Below are 24,473 nucleotides of genomic sequence, written 5' to 3'. Positions count from 1 at the left end.
GGGATCTTTGTGGTCCTAGTGTCCTGTCCTGCCGGTCACGTGACCCACTGGACAAGTAGAGCGGCATTGCTGAGTTAGGTGAGGAAGTGCGGAGAAACAGACTTGGATGGATGGGAATGGGGACCCCAATGCACACAAACATTTCCACATTGGTACACAGACATATTTGCTGTGCATCAGTTCAGCTATCGCGCTCAGAACAGTATGCTAATGCATCACAGATAGCCAGTAGACCAGCCCTGTAGAGGTATGCATAGTGGACTTATGGCCACAGTTGACCTATGGCCACAGTTTCCTTCTCTGCTTTCTGTTACGAGACCCATTTATTCCATCATTCAGGTATTAGACGTTACTTCATGACAGGAAGTCGTTTTGTTTTTTTCATAGTCATGAGTGCACTGGGCTTAGACATGTCTGCTGTTTGTTAAATCTTCCGTTTGCCTTGGCAACCTGTCTGAGAGGAATAACTTCCCTAATGTTGTGTCCATGAGTCAGGCTTCACAGCAGTGCTTGTTTAGCTATTGCACTATGTGGGTGTATATTTGTGTGTGTGTGTGTGTGTGTGTGTGTGTGTGTGTGTGTGTGTGTGTGTGTGTGTGTGTGCGTGTGTGTGTGCACGCATGCGCGTGTGTATTGCATGTTTGCGTGTGTGACATGTATGTGTGTGTGACACATATGTGTCTGTGTGACACGTATGTGTCTGTGTGACACATATGTGTCTGCGTGATACATATGCGCGTGTGTGACACGTATGTGAGTAGGTGTGTGTGTACGTGTGTGTGCATGCATTGCCCCAAGTTGTCCCAAGAAACTCTCTTTCTCTCTCCCTCTCTCTTTCTCTCTCCCTCCCGCTCATTCTTTTTCCCCTCTTCTTATTCTGCTCCCTCTCTTTCTCTGCCCACAAAAGAGGTGGCTGCCGGGTCGGTGTCAGCTTTCCTGCATCTCTGGCTCAGCGTGAGCGAGTGAGCCAGCCTTTAGGGGCGACCAGCGGCAGCAGCAGCAGTTAGATGGAGCGCTGCACCCTGACTGCCTCATGTGGTTTTCCCCCAGATGTGGTTTGATTTGATGGAGGCCTTCTCTGGGTGGGGAGCGAAAACCCAGCCCGCCCACCCGCCCGCCTGCTTGCGCACCCATCACCTCCACCCAAGTTGCCCACCCCTGTGGCCTTCACCTCAACAAACACCACCCCTTTCCTCCCTCTTCGGTAAAATCTCAGTCATAAACACGTCGCAAATGCTGTATGAGCGATGGCTGTTTCTTTTGCCCTCTGTATCTCGCCAAGGCCCACATTTGTTCCCCGCTGCTGCTTGGTGGACGTGGTCTGGCCGATGGATTACTTCTGATGTGAAGTGCAGATGATGAATATCTGAGGCTTTTTTCGGGAGACTTTTTCTTGCGCTCTGCTAAAGACGACTTCCCTGCCTTCTCGCCTCCTCGCTTCTCTTTTCGGTTCCCAGAGACTGTTTTTCTGCTCGCCGGAGTCTTTTTTCTCGGCGTGTTTGGATTTGTTCACCTCTACTCCTCCGGTGAGGCCGTGTTTGTTCCTGAAACAGTAAAGCGCATTCGGAAACCTATCCCGGGGGGTTCTCCTCTCTGAGGGGAGTCCAGTTTGAATAGATGGCTTTAGATCTCAGTTGATGGTCCGAGTTCCCACATACTATTCTACAACCTTAACCCCAGTAATCATTGCACAATGCATGCAATCTAGATGTACATTTACAGTATCATTCCTTGATATGGAGTGAAAATGCATCTTCCATTATCTCAGGTTTAATCTGGCCTCGATGGACTGTTGTAGTTGACTTAACAGATGTCAACTAAACTGGAGTTAAGCCATGTGGATAGTGTGTCGACAAAAAGGAGATGTCTGGCATTCTACTCTACTAAAGAGCTCAATCCCCATGTGATGTACAACGTATTTCCTATATGGTGATAATGCGTATTGTATGCGAGGTGATAATGTGTGAGGAATGGACAAGTGAATCAAGAGTGAGAGAGGCGACTTTCAGTGCGGTCAGAAGAGGAAGCCTCGGCTTCAGAGGGGAGGTGGGGTCAGGGAACGCAAACACTTCCCCTCACGGTCGGCAATCAGACCTAAAGAACGCCTAGAACAATGGGCAGTCACTTAGTAACGCTCCCATTCGGCCTCTCCCACACACACACACACACACACACTTACACAGGCACACACACATGAGCTGAGGAGACCAGAGGGTGTGCTTGGCCTGGGCCTGCAGGCTGTGTGTGTGAGAGAGGGATGGAGGGAGAGAGAGAAGAGAGAGGTTGAGGCCACAAGCTTATTTTGGGCTCCGTAAAACATCTGTCCATCATGCGGGCAGCTAGCAAGAGACCAGGCCTGAGGTTTTAGGCCCTGGTGGTTTCGAAACAAGAAAAAGACAAGGGAACGGTTTTAATGGAGGCGTGCAAATCCTCGGGCCTGTACTTTTGTATTTTCAATATTTAATTTGGGAAGTTTTTGCAGGAGAACTCACCAAACATGGAGTGCTAAAATCTTTACGACTCTGGGGTAACATGTTAAATATTTAATTCTTGTAAGAGCCCATTTTAATTAAAAAGTGCATTATGTACGCTTGCTGCTAGGAGACTTTGAGACCTGATTAAAAAAAATCCCTATTTCCCACTCTTATCTCAGTCTGTGTTTATTCATCTCTCTCAAGGTGAGACCGGAAGAATGCCATTACCGGTCCTTCAAAGAAAAAATAAATGCATTAGTAATCCAGAAGCTAACTACTTCACCTAGTTTTAATTTGTTTACTTTCAGGAGAAAACATTGTGACAGGGCTCTGTTGTATGCTGCTATCGCTATCAGAGAGGACCATTTTAACACATTATGCCTATTTTGTCTGCTCTTGAAATAGATTAAAATGAGGTCTTGCACAGCAGTGTGAGATAAGTACTTGTAATTGATGTAACAGTCCGTTCAGTAATTGTAAACCATACTTCCGTTGGTTTACTTTCTCCTTTATTTAGTCCAAGCCTTTTGCAAGGGGTAGAGGACTGAAACAAAGCTATTGTTGGCCTCATGACAAAGTTGTGAAGTTCTATCCAACTTGCGATCATGTAGGTTATTTACCTTGCTGCCACCTGTTTATAAGGGCTGTTGCGTAAGAAACAGTTTAAGGTGCTTTACACAGTAAGTGCTTTTGTTGCAACTCAGTCGATACTTATGTGGTTGCTTATGACATAGCTATTACCACTCTTGCATGGAGAGCCAACGTCATGGCAGAATATTGTGAAGGCCTTCGAAAACAAAAGCCTTGTTGTGGCTTCAGCATAACAGGAGGTTTGGACACACACGCAAAGGCCTAACATTATCTTAAGTCAGATCTTACGTGGGGTTTTCATTTTATTATTGACTTCTGTGGCAATAGGCCAAACAACCCTCTTGTCACATTGTCTGTGGGCTGCCTATCTACAGCTGCATCTGTAGAATGTAGAGTATCAGGGCCCAGGGACTCTGAATGAGAATGTTCCAGAATGTTCCAGAATGTTCAAGCTTGGACAGGGACTTGAGGGACTCCTGCAGACTGCCTCAGATGAGTTAACATCGTTAAAGAGGATTGTGTGTGAGAGGAAAGTTGAGGGGGTTTGGGTGTGTGTGTTGGGGGGGGGGGGGGAGTTGGACTGGAGGGATGGACTCATGAGACAGCCACTCGAGGGACCGTTTGACTCGTTTGTGTCTTCGCCAGAGATGATGAATTATCCATGACCAGAACCGGAGAATTAGACAAAAGAGGGCATTATCTGAAGTCAAATGCGACTTCAGTACAGACTGTGCTCTTTGTAGCTGGGAGGTTAATAGCTCGGATCAGCCCCCCAACCCGCCACCCCCTCTGATCTGCTGTCTGTTTAACATCAAGGTAGGCTGAGCCAGTAAGCCAGTGTGGATTTTCATTCCTCCGGGATTTGGGATGTTCCCTTTCCTCAAAGCTAGCCGAATTGATTGTCCTTCACCTGCACACCGGAGCACTGTAACGGCCTGTGGCTGACTGGTGGTGTCAGCAGACAGGACCTTCCCCAGTCTCCTCACTGACTAGTTAAAAGCAGCCGTTGTGGAGGTGGTGTTGGTGGTGGTGTGTGGTGGTGTGTGTGGTTCTCCCTGCAGAAGAATGCCTGCCATTGATTAACCTTTAACTGACTCTGTTAATGACAGATACCCTTTCCTCTCCGCTCCTCAGAGCCTCCAGCCGCACTGCCTTATGCAGCACAGAACATCCTCAGTAAGCCAGTCAGTCTGAGAGTGGATTTTTCACAGCTGATCACCCTTTTCCTCCCTCTTTCTTTCTCTTCCTCTCTCTCTGTATCGCTCTATCTCGAAGCTCGAAGCTTTCATTCTCTCTTGTTTCACTGTTAATTTGTCTGTAAAGACTGTTGATCAAACCGTGCTATGTTGCCTTGAGTTTTATTATCAGTAAAAAAACAGCTTTTTTCAATTTCATTAAGCACCAAATAGTTTTATCTCACGAACAATGATGTGGAAAGCGATGCCTCCAGAAAACACTTTTCTGATCTTATCGTTGGCATCAGTTAAGTTAAAGTGCCCGAAGTTCAAAGGGCCTCGTTTTAGTTGATCTTAATTCATGGCATAAGTGCACAGTATGCCATAATGATTTAACACCCATCCCTGCTGGCCAGAGGAAGAGACGAGCCAACAATCTGGTCTCCAGAGCCCAGCTGGGGACGAGGGCTGAAACTGGAGCCCAGTTACATCACCAAGCCCTGGGGCTTAGCCCCCCATTCCCTCAGCAGACAAAGAGTGGTCAGTACATCCTCACAGCCACACAAACACACACACACACACACACACACATCTACACAGTTCAAACACACAAATCTACACGCAATGAATGAGAGTCAGTACATCCTCACAGCCACACTCACACACACACACACACACACACACAAAGCCTCACACACTCACACATCTACACAGTTCAAGCACACAAATCTACACACAATCAATTAGAGTGGTCAGTAAATCCTCATAGCCACACACACAAACACTCACAAATCTACACATAATCAAACACTTCAGGGAGAGATCAGAAACAGCCGTTGGCTTGTGCTAACTATTAAACAGTAGATATCCCTTTGCTGTAATAGTAAAAGGGTCATTCTGTGTCAAATCAGACAGAATCCTGGGAAATGGTTGCTGAAATGTCTTGCCTTCTTTGCTCAAAGTCTTTGCATCCTGTCTACATGATGTTTAGATCCCAAATACAGAGACCTATGAAACACTGATGCATTGTACTCTAAAACACTTTTACTTTGTTCACCTTAACATTGATACTTTGTACAGTCAATGCACATACATTGAGCTTCTGTACTTCCACATATATTTTCAAGCTTCTACTAGCTACCCCACATACCATTTTACTTATTTTAATATCACTGAAAAACTGAGACCGTGCAGCAACAACCTTATCTGATTCGACACAGACTGACCCAAAAAGGGAAAATTCAAATAAGAGCACAAGTTAGCATTATGTCTATCTGCTTGCCCATTCATAGTGTGTGTGTGTGTGTGTGTGTGTGTGTGTGTGTGTGTGTGTGTGTGTGTGTGTGTGTGTGTGTGTGTGTGTGTGTGTGTGTGTGTGTGTGTGTGTGTGTGTGTGTGTGTGTTTGTTGTGTTGTGTTGTGTTGTGTTGTGTTGTGTTGTGTGTGTGTGTGGTGTGTGCGTGGGTGTGTGTATGTGGGTGGGTGGGTGGATGTGTGTGTGAATGTCTGTGTGTGTGAGACATCAATGGTACTCCACAGTAAGCATCCACAAGCCTCATTCCATAGATGTAGCCGTGATGACACAATCTATCATGAGTGCACTCTGAAGCCTCTTGCTGGCCCATTGTCTCCCAGTGATTATTATCAGCCATCTCTTGACCTTCAGATGTCCTGTCCAGAGCTGCAATCAGGCCATGATGCAATCAGCTCACGTTACTGATGATGACCACTCACCTTTATCCTCAAAAACAAAACACAACACCGCAGCCAGTAACCTGTAACCATGGGAACCCCTTGATTCAGTTAAAGTCTGAATACTGAATAGCATTTTTGTCTTCCCTGCTGGCTCTGAAAAAGGGACGTATTGTTGACACACACTGCGGTCGCTGACTTAGCGTGTTGCTAATACAGAAAACAAACTTGTCTGTTCTATGTGTGGCCCCAGTGGCTTTTCTGTTCCACCGTCCTCCTCACTCACTCTCGGAACGCTCTCACAGTTTTCCTTTTTCTCTCCGTGGCTTTTCCGCTTGGGAACGCTGGCGGTGTGCGCTCGCGGCGATGTTTCCATATGCACCAGTCATGTGTCTTTTGTGGTTCCTCTCTCTCTCTCTCCGAGGCGGCTCTTCTGTTGCCTGGCTCTCTCATTAAAGCCCAACGCCACGCCGCGGAGACATGAAAGCATCTGGCGTCGGCGAGCTGTTGCCGGGACGCTTTAATAGCTGCAGTCACAGTTTTATGTCAGCTGCCTGAGTGTCTGATTTGCCCTCTTTTGCCTGTGGTTCAGAGCCCTCCGCTGGGAATTTTCTAAACTTGGCCCTCACAGCGCCAATGCTTCATTTCCAGTAGTTGTCCAATAGGGGGAGCTATTGACTTGACATTAGGTAGCCTGGGTATACACCTGGAAAGGCATGGAAAGCACTGCAGGAAGATTTGAACACCTTTAAATGTGTATATTTGCCTTACAGTTGTATAACTGTGCAATCTATAAGACACCATGTAATAAAAGTCAGTTAAAGAGAGGGCTGTGCCACATTTATCAAATGATCTGTGATTTTTTGTACACACTTCAAAGGTATAGGTCTAAAAATGAAGAGAGATGGAAACAGGAATATAAATACTGTTTACTGTAATAAAATTAATTCCACTGATATTATTTTACCATGTGGATTCAACCATAAATAATATCTCTCATCACTCAGCCAATTCTGGCCCACAGCATCCATTATTATTTCTACACGAGGACTCAGATGAACGAGCGCCAGTGTCTTTTATAAGACCAACGCAAGCTGCCCTTAATAATTCGTAGTCTATCATACTGTGATGAACTGTAGATATTAAGCCTGCCGTATATATTAGTGCTTGTGTGTCTTTGTGTGTGTGTGTGTGTGTGTGTGTGTGTGTGTGTGTGTGTGTGTGTGTGTGTGTGTGTGTGTGTGAGTGTGATGCGCTGCAGGTGATTTATGAATCATGGGCAGAGGGCCCTGCCAGATGATCACACTGTCTGCAGCTGACTGAGCACAGGCGTCTCAGAGGGGACGAAAGAGGAAATGTGTGTGTCGTGCCTCACTGGATACAGTGGGAATCTCTCTCTCTCTCTCTCTCTCTCTCTCTCTCTCTCTCTCTCTCTCTCTCTCTCTCTCCGTTTGTCTCTTTCTGTATTTAACTCAGTGTCTTCTAAATGTCATTTCCATCTCATTTCTCTTTTCTCTCTCTGGAAAACATGAAATGTGCCCCTTTGTGTTTTTGATAGCTACTATTCTCCCAGTGCCAGATGTTAAATATTTAAGGAACATTTTAATGTAATTTGTGTGCTTTGTTTGTCTTGTCATTGTATTCACATGGCATCTTTAATAATGGGATTGTATTCAGAGCCCATTTCATTAGTGTCTGAAACGTACTCGTTTCCTCTGAAAGAATAACTTTTTTGTGACTCATTTAATTTACACTTGGCCTACACTCATACTCGTCTGGACACTTTTAATCCAACACACAACTTACAAGTGAGGAACACTCAGGCTTTAGGAAACTCATGAGTGAGCAGTAGGTTCTACAGTACGTCTAGTCAATAAGACAGAATGCAAGGTGATCATGTAGTTAAGTACACACTTTACAACAAGTATGTTGGAGTGTCAGAGGTGTAGAGATTAGTCCCCATGAGATTCTTGAAGATAGAGAGAACTGTCTCTGCTCTGATAGTGTTTGGTAGTTTGTCCCACCTTTGTGGAGTCACACAGAACAACAGTGATGAGATACAGTAAATGAGACGGTGAGTTAATGGGAGCCTGTCTGAGAGGTTTGTTTATTTAGACCCAGACAGACAGTCACGTTCATGTGACATCATCAGCGGAAACTCCCGCTGGAGCACCTGGTACAGTATGTGTTGTCGCTGGTTATCTTGTAAAAACCTCTTTAGTCATCATGTCGACAGCTTAGTCACTGTGTACCTGCTGATATCTCAGTGCAGTAGGTCAGCGATCAAAAACGTATCCATCTTGGCAGGTCACCCATTTATGACCACATCACAAGCTACGATTTCTGTTGCCCCTTCCAATGACCTGTTCGCTATGTGCGGGTGCTAAGCCTGGGTTACGCAAGAGCAAAACCGAGAGGTGTGATGACATCAGCTCGCAGGGCCTCTTCCAGTGGGCCCCCCTGTGTTGGTACACTGCCCCGTGCCTGCTGTGTTAGTCACAGGGGTTGTGAAACACCCGTGGAGGTGGGATGCTTTGTGTTGGCCCTGTCTAGGTAGTGGATAAATCACTGCGTATAGCCCTACGTCTGGCACTGTCTGGCACTACTCCCCTATAAACAGCAGGTGTTTGCATTCAACTTCTGAATGACAGGAATGCTGAAACCTGTACATGTGTTTAAGGTGTGTAAGTACACCTTTTAGATGTAAATATTTATGTTATTCCGAAGTATACCTTTTCAGTGTGCAAGTCATTGCTAGTTACCGTAGGAACACACATAATCCTCGCATTCCTCATCCCTCCCCTGTGCCGACTCCCGGCATACATTTTTTTATATCAAATAACAGCATCACCTTTTCATCGTGTAAACAAAGCTTATCTCATACACCTTGTGGACTGAGTGCAAATGTACAGAAGCTTGGCCACTACACAAAGCTTATCCGGACACAATATGCGTGCTGTTTTTGAAGTCTGCCGTTTTGCACGCCATACAATTTAGATAATAGTTGTTTTCAACCACACTCATCTTTTAGGTGTACTGGAGGACACTACAGAGGGTATTTGACATGCAAATTGAAGCAAAACCATGACCGTAGTCATCCATCATTATAAAGCCTGGTCCATCCAAAAACATTTTCTTTCTCAAAGCTACAATATGCAAATTCATTATGCAAACACACTAAAACATGTAAATCTACAAGTTTCTAACCTGAAAACCAGTAGTCTGTTGCCTTCATTGTAAATAGATGAAGTCCTCTCTGTCATACTTTCTATAACTTCGCAGAACAATTCTACTTCAAGCACTGTTGTCCAGTGTAATAACTCCTACACCGAAGGTCCTGCTGAAGACCTGTCATCACTGTAATTATCCCGTCTCCATACTGCTGAGATGCCATTGGCTACACCTTTTATTGAAAAGGGCAGTGATAGGTGTCCTAATGATTGGGAAGTTATGGTATGTCTGTATCAGATTCATTAAGTTGTCAGTGTTTAATTAAGTGAGGTCTTAGTGGTTGTCCTTTTCTGTCACATCAATGGTACAGTCTGTGATTCTGATCCAATCCACTTTTCATAGTCCTGGCCAAATATATGGAAAGCAAAAGTGTCACTTTCTCTTATGTTATTAATTATTTGAAAAAATGTGATTGCTTCCCTGTCATTAATATTCTTTACACAAAGTATATGCCAGTGTCCCAAGTAATTGTGCGAACACCGTTGGCTATTTCCCTGTCATTCAAATGAGAGATTAGTTCACATTTGTACATGTTGAGTGTGGCAGTGTGTAATATAATTGAGGGCAAAAAAATGGCTTAATTGGTTGGTAATCATCTAAAAAAATTAACCTGGGGTAGCCAGACCCCAACTGTTGTGGGTGGGGTAAATCCGGGCTGCCTTCCAAGCTACAAAAAGATACCCCACAAAGCCCAGATCTACAAGTCTAAAGCTTGGATTGAGTCTCATTGAGGAAACCTCTTGTTCTGCAAGAGAGATGTAGGTATTCTTATGGAGCCACCTGTTGTGGCAATGGCACTGTTAGAATACCTCAGAACACAGGCTGAATACTTCCAGTGACCCCTTACTAGTTGCTCTTCATGACAAGACCTTTTCACTTTCTGTGTTTGCTTGAACTTTTGTGTCAAGTTTGCCAGTCGTACGTGCAACACGTGTTCTCTCAAGTATGCGTTCCTGTTTGCCCGACTTGTTTACTGAAAGGATGTTTAGAAGTCGGGGCGAGAGGAGGCCTGGTGTTGTTGTCGCTGGTGGGTGTTGAGGGTAAGATGCCATGTCAATAATCCCCCTGCGAGGGTTTTCACCCCCCAGGCGCATACGGTTTGCTCCCTGTGGCGAGGGAGAGGCGACGATTCAAAGTGTCTTGCCAAAAACTCCGGGGAACGCATGCCTGAAGGACAATGCGACAGCTCTGCGTTTTAGATTTATCTCCGGATTGACATGGCACTGCCAGCGAACTCGGTTCAAGAGAGGATACATTGTGTGCATTTGACCTCTTCCACCCAGCGTTAACATTTAATCTTGCCTACTTCACTACAAGAGGCGCACAGGAAGCCAACTGGTGTATAAATAGCTGAATGAAATTCAGTTTCTGAGTTGAAAATCTGTCCTCTGCGTGGGAAGGGGTCCAAACAGACCCTACCCGTATGCCCCCAAAGCCTCTTCCAGGTTGAGTTTTTGGTTTATCTCTCGAACTCTCGATCTGTATGGCATAATTACTATCGCTTCATAGGTCTGCTCTCTCTCATGAAGACATGACCTAATGAACTATCATGCACTGCTGGAGGTCATATCAAGCAACTAATTGACACCAACAATGATATATACAAGTGATATATAAACCCTAAAATACATCGTTCATTTTGCATAGGCGATGACCGAGCCATTGGAAATCTTGAGACTGTAGAAATGAACTTTTCGGGTCGAAATGCTGTTATGATAAAGCCTGTAACAGATGGCCCCTTTGTCTCAGATCTACGATTTCTTAGCTGAGTTTGAACGTTATACATTTTCCAATGATGTTTTCCACATGTTATATTTAGGATACAGATTACTGTCAATTACTAAAGTTAAGTGAAGAACTGTTGTTTTTTAATACCAGATACTAACAGAGAGCTTTTATATTGATTCATCGGGGATCCGTTTCCATAATCATAATCTTTACAATCTTGTTGGTAAGTGGATGTTGTTGGGTTGATTTTTTCAGTCAGTGTGTTTAACTGTATGCGTTAAGGCACCGTGTTAAACAGCAATCTGAAGTTTATTGGATCATTTAGCGCTTGGTCCAGTCACTCTATAAACAGACGGCTCACTGTGCGCTTCCACGGAGGCGATGCCCTTTTGTAGCGTGGTCTGAGCGGACAGACGGCGCTCTATGAGGACGAGTGGACAAAAGAACTGCATGAGAAAGACGCATTATCCCCACAACTGCTAGGGAGAAATGAGTGGGGGTGTATGTAGCATTTTTTTTGTGAATCAAGTCTGTGCGTGTTCCTCTGAAACAGCGAAAGTACAGAACACACATGAGGCTGAAGTAACTGGGCGTTGTAATGGAATAGTCTACTTTCTTGAGAGAGAGGAAGTTTGCGTCTACCTCTGGCATTTTGCGGGAAGGTCTGCGATGTACAGGTCCCAAATCCTGTGAGTGAATTTAAGTTAGGAATGTCCTGGACGACAATGTTATTTTATTAATTTACGCAACGTCGTTGTTGAATCAAAGGCAGCTGACTATCTGAACTCAACGCACCAACTCACCCGATCGCTAATTTGCGGACAGCTTTGCTCGTCGGTGCACAGCTGTATCATCTGCTGATGATGTATTTACGTAAGTCGGTTTGCTCATTCTGCGTTGGTTCTTTGAGACAAACTTCTCTTTAGTCAGATAAGCCATAACGGATTCGGAGGTGAACTGACAACCTGGATGCAAAATGCAAATGGAGAGATTCGCAGACATGGAGAAATTGCGGATATTTGAGGACCTCAACATGATGTATATCCGTCAGATAGCCCTGAGTATACAGGTAATTATGCACCTGATTTGTATTGGCTTTGTGAGCTTCTGTGAAACTTGACTGTACGAACTGATACGCAAGAGGAGTAGCCTGAAACATAATTAAGGACATATCTGATCGGTTTGCTAAATATGTAAGCAAAAAAAAACAGTCGCAGCTGTGCTTCATAACTTTGTAAACTCGTAGTTCTCACATTGCTGACATGAAGAGGTTTGTCTTTTCTTTATTGCTGTTTAATAGGTGTTTATTTATTGTCTAGGCACATGAAATTTGAAAAAAGAGATCCCCCTCAAACCCCAAGACAGAATACTGCCTCATCAATATTTTAGGGGGATCTTATAAAAGTGTTATGCCAAGAGTGGCGTGTAAAATATGAAGTGATTAGAACATGACAGATTGAGAACAAGTCATGGGGTCTGCAAAAGGTTAACCACACAATATTCAAGAGTAGCCTGATTCCATGTCAAGTATCAGCCACTGAAGACCGTAATGGATTTATCACAGGAAAAGTGCCTAACTTGCTGTTCAGAATTATTTATTGGGGAGAATAGACACTTGGCCCCTGCGAATGGCACTGGGAATATATAGATAGAATTTCATATCCTCTAGCCTTTGTTTCTCCCCTCTCTTCTGGTTGCCAAAACAATGTTGGCCCCTCTGCTTTGCAGCTGTTGCGTGTTAAGTGCAAGCAGTAGTGTCCCAGTATCACACAGACTGACAGCAAGATTGCCCACATCGTGCCTCTGCCACTGATGAGCCTGGAAAGGGAATCGTCGCAGAAAGAAAAAGTGGCACGCTGAAAGAATCTCGTGTGTGTTTTAGTCTCCCACACTCCAAAGGGGTCTCATGCAGAGATCAGAGGTTTCGCCTCACAATCTGAAACATGCGCTGCCAAAATCACATACGAGAAAGATAGCAGATCTGGACGTTCCCTGACCAGTTAGACCCCTTCTCATTCTCTTCACATGGACCCTGCCTCAGCCTGCCCTCTAATGTTATTGCAGGTTGTGGAAGACCACTGACCATTGAGTAGTTGAGGTAAGAATAGATTTTTTTGCTGTTGCTTGCCTCCACATACACAGTGAGGTCATGCAAAATTGGACAGTTCGGAGAATTCCGTGTTCAGACATGACTGGTGCCTGCACGAGTTAAGCCATCTCGTCCAAACCATAGTTAGTCAATCAGTGTCAGACCACTCCCAATTAGATGTTTCAAAGAGTTGCCTATCAGAGCAGAGATTGTTTACTGCATGCCCATGACTAGGGAAGGGGGAGGGAAGGCAGAGAGAAATTTCCAGAATGCTTAGCTTGTGTTTTTTTTTCTCTTTGGCTTTATAGATAGCTGTCTTTTTCTCCCATATGACAAGTGACCCAACTGTTCCCCCTGAATGTCTCCACAGGCTGTCCAACACCAATTGACTCTCTAGCCGATCCCGTAACTTCTAAATGAGCTAATTAAATAATCTCAGTCACCCTCATGCTCTTGTGTGTGTGTGTGTGTGTGCGTGTGTGTGCGTGTGTGTGCGTGTGTGTGCGTGTGTGTGTGTGTGTGACACAGCCATTCTGTTTTGTATCAAACAGCAAGGCCCTTTTTCAAAGTGACCTGGAGAGAAATTCCTGATATTCCCGACAGGCTTGCTAGATAGCCTCCTGTGTGGCTGAGGACTAATAAAAAGCACAGCGTGAGCACCAGGATGCATGCCTGCCTTGATGCAACACTTGGTCCTTTAGAGGTGCCATTTGTTATGACAACCAATCCCTTGCATTTACTCGCATGTTATCACGCATAGGCACACCGTTTGTTGTGTTGGCTGACCTGTGCTCTGGGCATTGTTCTCTGCCACTCTTCAGTTTTCCGTGCGTAAAATTTCACGAGAGAATGCGCACAGCTGGTCGGAGGAATACAGGCCTGCGGAACAGCGGCAGAGTGTCTGACCAGCCGGGCTTTTATAGAAATGTATGAGCAACCTCATCTGCGACCTCAGGAGTACCGCTGTTTGTTCAAGTTTTAACAAGTCCCCTTTTCAAAACGGAGGCCGTTGCATTCCTCCCCTCTTTTTTTCCTTTTCCAGTCAACTCTGTTTTTCTCTTTACAACACCCTTGTCACTCCCGTACGGCAGGAGTGCGCCTCCTCCTCTCTTCCTCCTCTCCTCCCCTCCTCTCCGCTCCTCGAGTCCTAAACTCGGGTAAACCTTTTTTGTCTCTGGCCCTGGGCCCAGTCCGGCAGAGACAGCTGATGGGAACAGGAAGTGAGTGTAACTTTTCGGCGCTCCGCTGCTCGTTCGGCCAGTATGATGTCATGGTCAGGCCGCGGCTCCAGATGCCGTCACAAAAGGAGAGAGAGATATAGTGTGTGTGTGTGTGTGTGTGTGTGTGTCTTGGAGTGTGTTTTTAGGATGTCCTCTCATGCTCCGCTCCGATGGGTCACTTTCTCTTTAACACAGACGATTGGCTGGCTTCCCACAGTGTTTTTTTTTTTTCCCCCCTGCTAGTGTGAGAAGACAAGCTGCGGCTGCAGTCGTTAGTGTTCCCTCTGCCTTACTGTATAGCATCCCTTTGAGGGGAAAATAAACCGGTGCGTCATTGTGTCGAGCGCCGTTTAATAGGCCGACATTAAATGTGCCGCATTACTCGCTCAACACACAATAGGGTTAGACACGGCCATTATGCTTACAGGCTTCCAGCACTGGGCTATGACAGGAATTATGAAATCTACAGCGCTGATATTAATAAAACAACAATGCTGATATTAACAGCATAACTCTCTGCCCACTGACTGTGCAATATCACACCCAGCAAGAACAATGTGTATACATAAATGGGGTACAATAGAAAACACCACTCCAAGCCTTCAGAATGGTCATTAGGTCTAGCAAAAACAATGTCCGACAAGATAAATATCAAAGCTAAAAGCATTTTTTTATGAGGTGGCTAGCTTGGTTTGATTAGACTTTATAAGATTGCAAGACGTTGTCATCCTTCAACACATACCAGGGCGTAGTTAGTTAGATGCACAACGTGGGCAGTTTGTGTGTGTAAAAAAAAGTCTTGCGCGTATAAATCAGCCTCTTGTGTTCTGGCCAAGTCTCCCCAGGCTTGGACACTGTGGCATCAGCCCACTGCAGCAGGAGGGCCGTCTGTCTGCCCCCCAGTGTTGGAGAGCTGCAATGTCACTCTTCACACTGCCGACACTAAACTACAGTATAGTACCACTCTGCCTTAGAGCAAGTGCCTGGACTGATCAAACTTGAAGAGTTGTGTGTGTGTGTGTGTGTGTGTGTGTGTGTGTGTGTGTCTGTGCGTGCGCGCGCGTGCATGTGCGTGTTTGTGTGTGTGTGTGTGTGTGTGTGTGTGTGTGTGTGTGTGTGTGTGTGTGTGTGTGTGCGTGCGTGCGTGCGTGCGTGCGTGCGTGCGTGCGTGCGTGCGTGCGTGCGTGCGTGCGTGCGTGTGTGTGTCCATGTACAAGGGGGGCAGGAGTGTGACCTTTAACACTCTGGAGCTGGGTACTGGCTGCTGGAGCTTATGCACAAAACAGTTAGATATCTTACAAAAGTCTAAGACCTCATACCACTCTAACACACCAGTCACCATTGCATAACAAGGATCAGCTCCAGTCACACCAGATGGTTTAGGATCTAAATGGAGGGATAGTTTCAGGCATTAAGAAGCATTAATTAATGAAGCGGATAAATGCACTCTGAATAATTAGATAACTGCACTTTCCCTGTAAGGCTACTATATGCGGTTCATGGCTCTACTGGGAGCTTTAGGGACACGAGATTCAACTGGTACTTCGTCACACATGAGGCCAATGGGAGTCAAGCAAGAGGTCAATAGTGTGATCTAGAAACACACTGCTCAGTGCTACTTTAGAAATAAGCTAAATATATATCAAGCTATATTTAGTTTTGTTTTCAGGACTAACCTGATGGCCTGTTAGTTGTGGTGCAATGAAACACCACAGTGTTATATTCCATAACATTCAGTTCATAGAGGATTACGTTGTGTGATTATGTTTGGAAGATTAGATATAAAGGTACATAGTACAAAATCTTAAAAGACGAAACCATATAAATGCAAGAAAGTGGTGAGAAACAGTTAAATTAGAAGACTTCCAGAAAAAACCTGAAGTGTTATGCAAACAATGGCCTATGTCCATCAGCACCACACCCAACCTCTCACTTATTTCTGAAACTTCCTGGCATCAAAATGTGGTCAGAGAAACTGAAGAAATTTAGGAAAAGTAGGAAAGGTAGGGAAAAAGGAATCAGGCTTTGCACCCCTGAAAGGCATTTTTCTAAATGACAAAATCAGCAGGTTTAAGTTACAATGTAAAACTCCCAAACGGAAGAACATACTGTATGTTGTGATTGCAGAAACCCTCGAATGTATTACTGCCTACTAGCTACTGAAGGTTCAGTTAACAGGTTAACAGAGAACAGCATTCACTCTCTCATCCAGTCATAAGTCATGCATTCATATCTCTGTAGGGAGTGTGGAGGGTCTGCTCATCCCCTCCCTCTGTTGGTTCAGCTGTGGAGCTGTTTAGGAGGACTCCAGTGCCCCAGTGAGCCCTTGCAAAGACCGAAAGCGAAGCTAACAAAAAACAGCCAGATCTCCGCGAGCGTAGCAGCGTCTATTGCCATGTGTATGGTATTACGGGTACAAGTACAAACACTCGGCTCAGGCTGTAGCCTCTTCCAAGAAGTTACATAAACACACATAAATATAAAAAAAGAGAAAATATGCTAATGAATTCAGTTGATTTGTGTGTGAAAGACAGCGACCTCCCGTGCCTCTTCCAGCCTTTTGTGCTCGGTGCAGTTGATTGGAGCCGTGCCATTAATCATTTACTACTACAGTACAGTGAGGTAGGATGTGTCAGTGAAAGCACGCTTGTGCGATTTTCAATCTCCTCGCGCTTCCTGACGCGAGCGCCGCTGCGCTGCCAGCCCTTGGCACCCCTGGCCCATTCTCCAGGAGCCGTGGTCTGCGCCCGGCCCGCGCTCCGCAGCACAGAGGAGGGGAGTGTTGCGAGCACAGGACGGCGAAGAAAGGGGACATTGTGTTAGGTCACCCACGCCTCGTTCCAGAACCACCACCACCATACAGCCCAACCCCCCCCAACCCCTCCCCCCCCCCTCTCGATCAGCCCCCCGCGTCCCTGGCGTGGGCCCTGGGCTCAGCCCTTTTTTTGCGGGGTGGGGACTGGTGGAGCCGTGCTGAATGGGCACTCTGTGCGGCAGAAAACAAGTGGAATGCCTCGGCCAGAGCCAGCTTCCTTTGAAAAACACCAGCCGGGGAGCCACGGTGTTGCAGGAGAGTGGAGAAGAGTATAGGGAGAGCAGAGCAGAGCCGAGCGGAGTGGAGCAGAGGGGAGCCACTGCCGCTGGAGCCCAGCCTGAATCCTACGTCCTGGGGCTGGGGCCGGGGCTGGCCTTGGCTCCCGTGAAGTTTCTCCGACGTCTGGAGCCCAACGCTGGCACTAGGCTCCCAGATTTCTTCCCCCGAAGTTCTTTCTAGGCTCCAGCCTCCTTTCGCACATGAACACGAAGCCTCATAAATCTAATAAGAAGTCACAGTTATACAGCCTGGCATAAACTCTGCTCTGTTTGGAGAGGAAGGAGCAGGCGAGAGAGGGAGAGAGAGAGAGCGAAAGAGGAAGAGAGAGAGAGAGAGAGTGGAGGGTAGAAATGAATATGTGCCGTGCAACTAATTCAGGAGTGTTTTCCACTCCTTCGTATACACCCTAGCGAGCAGAAATATGAACAGTGTTTAACTACACCCCTGTGAAAACATCCCCGGATTCTCCTGATTCACTCAGTATGCGGCCGGCTGCACAGCTGCAGAGAGTGTGGCGTTCCCCAGCAACATACCCCACAGATCTGAACCCAGCTTTTGTTATCATTACCGACGTCAGTGTTGTATGAAAACACAAAGCACAATGTATGCATTTGTCAGTAGCAGCTGTAAACATGCAATCAACATGTGACGGGAGGAATTCTTTCCTGTTGCGACTTGAACACACCATCTGGGCCTTTGGCCTGGGTCGGCCCCCCTAATAGCTAGTTTTCTAATGCAGTGAAAGTTGTTTCAAGTTTAAGTAACTTCCCAGCTGCATTAACCTACAGTTGGCTACAGTAAGACATGTCACGTATTGTTAGGTGGCTCACATGGGAATGGGATACAGAAATCATTCTGTGTGAATTTACCTACAGCATGTACCTCTGGCTTGCTGTTGCCAAGGCTTACTGTTGGTACTTAATACCACTTCTTAGCAAAATGAATATTCTCTTACTGTTAGGACTCTTTGACCGCAGCCCCTATAGATGCTATTGCATGTATTTCTAGAGTATGTGAGCATTATCAACACAAATCCGTGTCCTGTGCAACTCCAGTATCTAGGCTATACCTACTATTTATGTCTGCCTAACCTTGAGTTTCACAACACACAGCTCCTGTAGTCATCACTTATCCTAGCCGTTACGTCCTATGCTTGTACCTGTGTCTTGTGTCCTTTCAACAGAATGAATCATTGCACTCCCTATTTGTGCTTGCCAAGCACAGGTTTCACAACTAAGGTGTTTGGCAATAGCTTATGCTTTGACTACAGAGTGTTCCAAACCTGCGATGACTGACTGTGTGTGTGTGTGTGTGTGTGTGTGTGTATATGTGTGTGTGTGTGTGCGTGCGTGCGTGCGCATCAGTATGTGTGTGTGTTTGTGTGTGTGTGTGTGTGTGCGCGTGCTTTTGTGAAAGAGAGCCTTTCTTGGAAATATCACCGTCTGGCTCAGGGTTGTTGTTGATGGGGATGCGACTGAGTGAGCAAGTGAATAAGTCATGATGTCACCGAGCTCTCCTCAGGCCGTGATGGATTGGGATGGAAGATAAGGGTCTTACGGGTCAAACAGTTTCCTGGACTTCGTGAACGTTTCACACGGACTGTATTATACTCCAGTGGTTAGATATCGTGGCAGGCACTCCAGGCAGATTTAGTGGAGGCTCCACTGTTCACACTGCCCCCCCCCCATTAGAATGGATTGTGGATTGTGGAGAGAAAGAGAAGAAAGAGAAAGAAAGATGAGGCATGACGGAAAATAGAGAGACAGTGGAAGAGGGAGTGTAGAGGGACACACATGTGAAAATGTCTCGTTTTAAAGATGAAGGACGGGGGATTTGGAGTCTGGTCCTCCAAGGGAAATATGCTGCTTTAGGCCCCTTTCCTTTCCAGATTGTTCCACAGGAAGAGATGCTTGCCCTTCGCACTGGCCTTGCATGCGGTAGCAGAGCCAGGCCCTTAGCATATGGTCTGTCCCTAACCTACAACACAGCTCAGATTCTACAATGCATGTGACAGAACTTGTGATTTAGCATGTGTATACAGCCAAATATACAGCCAAGATTGAGTTAAATTAATTGTGTGTGTGGACCAACAAACTCACCTCTTCACTACAGTCAAATGTGAAATAAGGGCCAGTACATTTGTCAAACTTGCAGCGAGATCCTAATATCTGAACTGACTGTGAATTTGTCTGTCAATACTGCTATTGCTGATTAGCATCTTCTTTCAGATACATCTTATGAACTGGAGGAGTTTACAGTGATTCTGAAATGCCTCCTTTTCAAAAGGTGTAACATGTCTCTGTGTTCAAGGCTTTTTGTATGTGCCAAACATTTGCCTCAGACTGGTCACACACTACGTGAGACTTTAGTGTCTAGTTTCAAGCTGGGGGCCGAGTGCACAGGCCTTATTTATCTCTCCCTGGTGGCCATCCTCACTGAAGCAGTGCCATTGGTCACTGGAGCGTCATGATTTGGCCTGTACTTTGCTTTGATTGGTTAGTCGTTGATCCCCATAGACCCAGATCTTGGCGTAACACTTGTCCAGACCACCTGCCCATTGGTTTATTCTGATGTGCATCTGCCTGTGTGTTTGTGTGTGTGTGTGTGTGTGTGTGTGTGTGTGTGTGTGTGTGTGTGTGTGTGAGAGAGAGAGAGAGAGAGAGAGAGAGAGAGAGTAATATCCTAGATTTCTTACAGCTGTACATGCCTAAAGTGCTCTGTCAGAAAGGGACCATTCCAGCCACAGCCTTTGTGAGACCTCTTATCGGCGGCACCAAGCGAAATGACAGAGGTTACATAAGAATTTGCATCGGATTAAACTTGGTTGTGTATACAGCAAGGAAGGAAGTGAGCTCCAGAACTGACCTCTTCTCCGATAGGAAAACAGATTGTTTGTCTGGGAAAAAATCAGTGAGAAAGTAAATAGGATGTAGCGACTTTGCATGAAGTTACTAAAGGTCACTGAAGGACAAGATGCCAAGCTTAATGAAGTGTGACATATGAAACAAAAACAACGTGTACCTAATTGCATTTAAGGAAAACCAATGTTTGTTTGGAACATGATACAATTGTGTGCAACAAAACAAGAATGAAAGCAACATGTTCATAATTATGCCCACTGAATGACTTTTGTTTCATTCCTGCATGGGTGATTTGAAGAATACACTGGCCTCTGAATATTTTCAGGACCACTGTCAGCTTATGTATTACAGCATACTGTTCTTCCTCTGTACAAAACGACATTTGTTTAAAATTGCAGAGAGCGCTATCATCCATTGTAAGACTTAACTACAGTTGATTTAAAAAGAAAAGAGCAGTTTTTCGGAGGACTGGCCATGAGATTGCTCTGCAGTGCCGTGCAAGTGAAACAAAGCTGTTTTATGGTCCCAGGTTCATCAGATCACCGGGTTATTGGAGGCCTCTGTCTGCAGCGGTCTGCCTTTACCCTGAGCCACTAATCATTTGGGTCTGGTGATATTTACTGCACAGAGGAATACTCCATCATAGTAGTCTGCAGAGCAAGTGTGTGTGTGTGAGTATCTGTGCGTGCGCGTGTGTGCTTTTGTGTGTGTGTGTGTGTGTGTGTGTGTGTGTGTGTGTGTGTGTGTGTGCTGTTATATATCTGAGGGTCCACTCTCATGGTCCCCATTTGCTCTCCTGCAGTCGTCCGGTCTTCCTCTCCATCTGTTTTCTCTGTAGTCTTGCTTTCTCCTTTTCCCCTCTCTCTCTCTCTTTCCCCCCTCTCTCTCTTCCTCCCGTTACCTTTAACTCTCACCGCCATAAACCCTTCAACACAACTACCTCAACCGACTCATCTGGAACGACACATTGTCTTTAAGTATGCAGAGTGGTGCTACTGAATTCCTGAAGAACCTATGGACCATAGCATAGCAGGAAATGTTATGTCAGGCTTTAATTAAAGGCTTTTGTTTTGCAAAGAGTTTACTGGAGCTGTCTGTGTAAAAAAAAAAAAACGTGGACATCTTTGGGAGGTCTGCATTTTCATTCTAGTTTTAGTGTTGAGTTGTTTACAGCCGAGAGAAACAGTGATTATTGGATAGACCTTAGTTTTTGTTGAACCTTTTAAGATTTTATGGGGCCCTTTGATGCTTATGAGTTGTTTTTATTATGGAGTTAAGTGTCTTAAAGTAGTTGATTGCATTGAGATTCCCCATGTGTGAAAGATGATCTGTGTCTGCACATCTCCTTGTGTGTTTAGTAGATTCATTGATTATAAAAACAGTCATTTGTCATGCATGATAAGGATTAAGGTAAATGTTGTTTCATTTTCATTTTTTTTCATGTCTTATGGCGCTTTACAGAGTGTTAAACATTCAGAGAGAACCCATGAATGACATGTTATATACAGTACATATACATAATATGTTAAATAGCTTCTTCATGTGTGAAAGGCATTTCATGTATCGCATTTCAATCATTTCTGGGGTCCATTTTGAGATATGGCTATGAGAGTATTGGTTCTTCTATAGGCTATACTATACAGTATATATGTACAGTGTGTGTCTGTGTGTGTGTGTGTGTGTGTGTGTGTGTGTATATACTGTACATGTTGCTATTGTTTTGTATCCAAAAGTATCAAAAAGAAAATATTAACTTCTATTCAATCATGTAATCCAGAGCAGTGATCTCCTCTAGAGCTAAAACTGTTGCACAGCCACTCCAAACATGCAGGTCTCCATCAAAGCATTTGAAAAAAATGTAGGCTATACATTCAGTCGTGTGGTTATTATGTGTGATTAGACCATTTTCATACTTTGTCATAGTATTGTTCTGGCTATATAACAAATTTGACATCACTGATTATTTTTTGTCATAGCACCTTGGTTATAACACCTGCTGTTACAGCATCTTTATGATGGTTTACGCGGTATCTTATTGATACTGCGACAATTACTCTTTGGGGGGTGGGGAGAATAAAAACACCTACCGATATTTTGCAATAAATTCAAGTAGACCATTCATTGTAATTAAATGTAGAGTGCTTACAGTCCGTATAGCCTGGCTGCTGAAACCAATACTAACAACTACATGTGCACGTTACGCCGCCTCCTCGGCTGCTTCTCTGGTTGGCTCGTGCTCCCCCGCCTCTCTGCCATGGCAAGCCGAGGTCCACTGATGACAGCCGGGAGATGAGCTCGGCCAGATGACTATGGTTGTTAACGCCGGCTATCCTGGGCAACCAGCCTACATTTTGCAGAAAGAAACGCTTGCCGACTGTTGGACGAGTTAAATACTGTTTGCTAGAAGAGCGTGTTCTCATTTGTAAGTGTTGTGTAAAAGATTGACACTTCAAGAATCCCTGGAGTTGTCGTGGATGGGGCGTATGGAACTGCATGTAGTATTGCATAAGCGTGATTGGTGATTTGGAATTTCGCTGTCCTGGAGCCGGTCGCACCATGAATAACTCCAAAAAGACATCAGTAAGTGGGGAATTCTTGTTTCATTGTATGCGGACATCAAATGCTACGTTTAACTGTGTTGTAGTTAGTCCCCTTGTAGCTTGACACTTCAACAAAACACTTCGGACAAATGTGTGGATCTCTGAAGAACCATCTCTGTAAACTACAATGATTCGTCGCTTTCAAACATGTTCTAATCAGTGATTCAGTACGGTGTGTCGAATAGCTTGGTGATGCTGTGCAGGTGCGCTCACTTGACGGCAAGGTCAGGAAGCCCACGCGCACACTGGTGTCCACGCAGGCGAGGGTGGACACTTTTGACAGAATTGACGAAGTGATAATTCACTCGATACTTGCAGTCCACGATTGACTTATGGTTAAAATGAGAATGAGAAGGTATATGGCTGTAGTATGATAATACAATTCCAATTTCCCTAGAGAAAAGCCATTTCGTGTTGGGCAATCAGAAAAGTGCTTTGCTGGGCGAAGGCAGTGCCAAAGCCTCTTTCACATTATGTTTGGCGTGAGCCTATTTTAGAGCTCACTGTTTTACCCACAGCCAGAGTATAATGGCCATATTGTGCTGAATATTGAGATTACGGAAATCGTCTGTCTTTTAGACGGCTTTTGTGCTCTGGGTATTAAGGGATATGGACTGAGCGGCATTTCATGTCATTCCACAGCTCGCCGTCATCGTTTTTATTTCATGTCTAACCGCCGGGCGATTAACATATGTCACACTGACTATGTAGCCTATTGGGCATGAAAAGCGCTTGTGTCAGATCCCCTTTCTGACATGAACTTTTGAGCTGGTTGAGGAGTCAGCTGCTGCAGTCTCTTTTTGCCTGGCATTTTCCCAGAGGTCTAATGTAGTATTAGTCCTGCGGAACCAGTAATGTCTCAAGTTTGAATGGCTGTGACCTCAAATGGCAAGCTAATCAAATCAACTCAATGGATTTGAGTTGGCTCTGTGAACTTCCAGTTTGTATGTGATCTTTGTTAGCTTTCTTATCTGTGTCTTTATCTGGACTTGGTGTTTTTTACAGCATTGGGGTTGTCTTAAATCTGGTTTCTTTCAGCAAGTTTAAAGAGGATATAATCAGGCTTAAGCAATTCTAGTGGGCTTTAAAGTGAAATAGGCCTCATGAACTTTTGGATAACCTTCAGCTCTTACAGCAACATCTGACATATTTTGATATAGCTAATAGTTAGTCTATAAAGCCAGTAAATCTGCTGCGAACATATAATCTGTCTCTGAATTTCCAACAAGACTGCACTGATTGTTGTAAGTTGTCTGCATCTTTAAAGATTACTGCAGAGAGAGAGAGATTGGTTTGAGTCTCACAGATGTAAATCACCGTCACGGATATTGTTTCACATTCCTGGATGGAAGCATCTCTTAATTGTCTGGGCCAGGCACAAGCAGCAAGACTCATTATCCTCCCCTCTCCCAGAGCCCATTAGTCAATAGACTTGTCTCATTTCAGGTGGTCCTCTCTGCAGCAATTAAACTATCCACTGCAGTTCCCTCCGTTTACCCGGTGCGATCAATCTCTGCTGAGAATCAGGGATTTGTTGTAGACTGTGCTCTTTTGTGTCCGCTGCGGTCGGTGAAAGGTGAGTTGCCAGCAATGGGGAAGAAAAAATCTCAGCAAAAGACCGCTGCTAACCTCTGGTGTTATCAAGAACAGTGGCAGTGTCACAGAGCTGGTAACTATATAGGTCGGCTCTTGGGAGAAATGCAGCCTCTATTTGGATGT

At 45.1% G+C, this 24,473-nt stretch overlaps 1 protein-coding gene across 3 annotated transcripts in view; it reads left to right on the top strand.

Moving 5' to 3' along the window:
• rtkna (rhotekin a) overlaps positions 1–24,473 on the top strand; it is a 55,526-nt gene that overhangs the window by 1,581 nt on the left and 29,472 nt on the right. The window contains exon 1 of one of the 3 annotated variants that reach the window (XM_062542791.1): positions 11,324–11,959. The exons of 1 other annotated variant lie outside the window; for it this stretch is intronic. In XM_062542791.1, the coding sequence (XP_062398775.1) occupies positions 11,867–11,959 (93 nt within the window). In that variant the 5' untranslated portion in view covers positions 11,324–11,866. Of the gene's footprint in view, positions 1–11,323; positions 11,960–22,442; positions 22,735–24,473 lie in introns of those variants that run through there. One more of the 3 variants, XM_062542792.1, reaches the window with a different exon arrangement.

Source organism: Sardina pilchardus, chromosome 8, assembly GCF_963854185.1.
Source record: "Sardina pilchardus chromosome 8, fSarPil1.1, whole genome shotgun sequence".
NCBI lineage: Eukaryota > Metazoa > Chordata > Actinopteri > Clupeiformes > Clupeidae > Sardina > Sardina pilchardus.
This window is presented reverse-complemented; position numbering and strand designations above follow the sequence as displayed.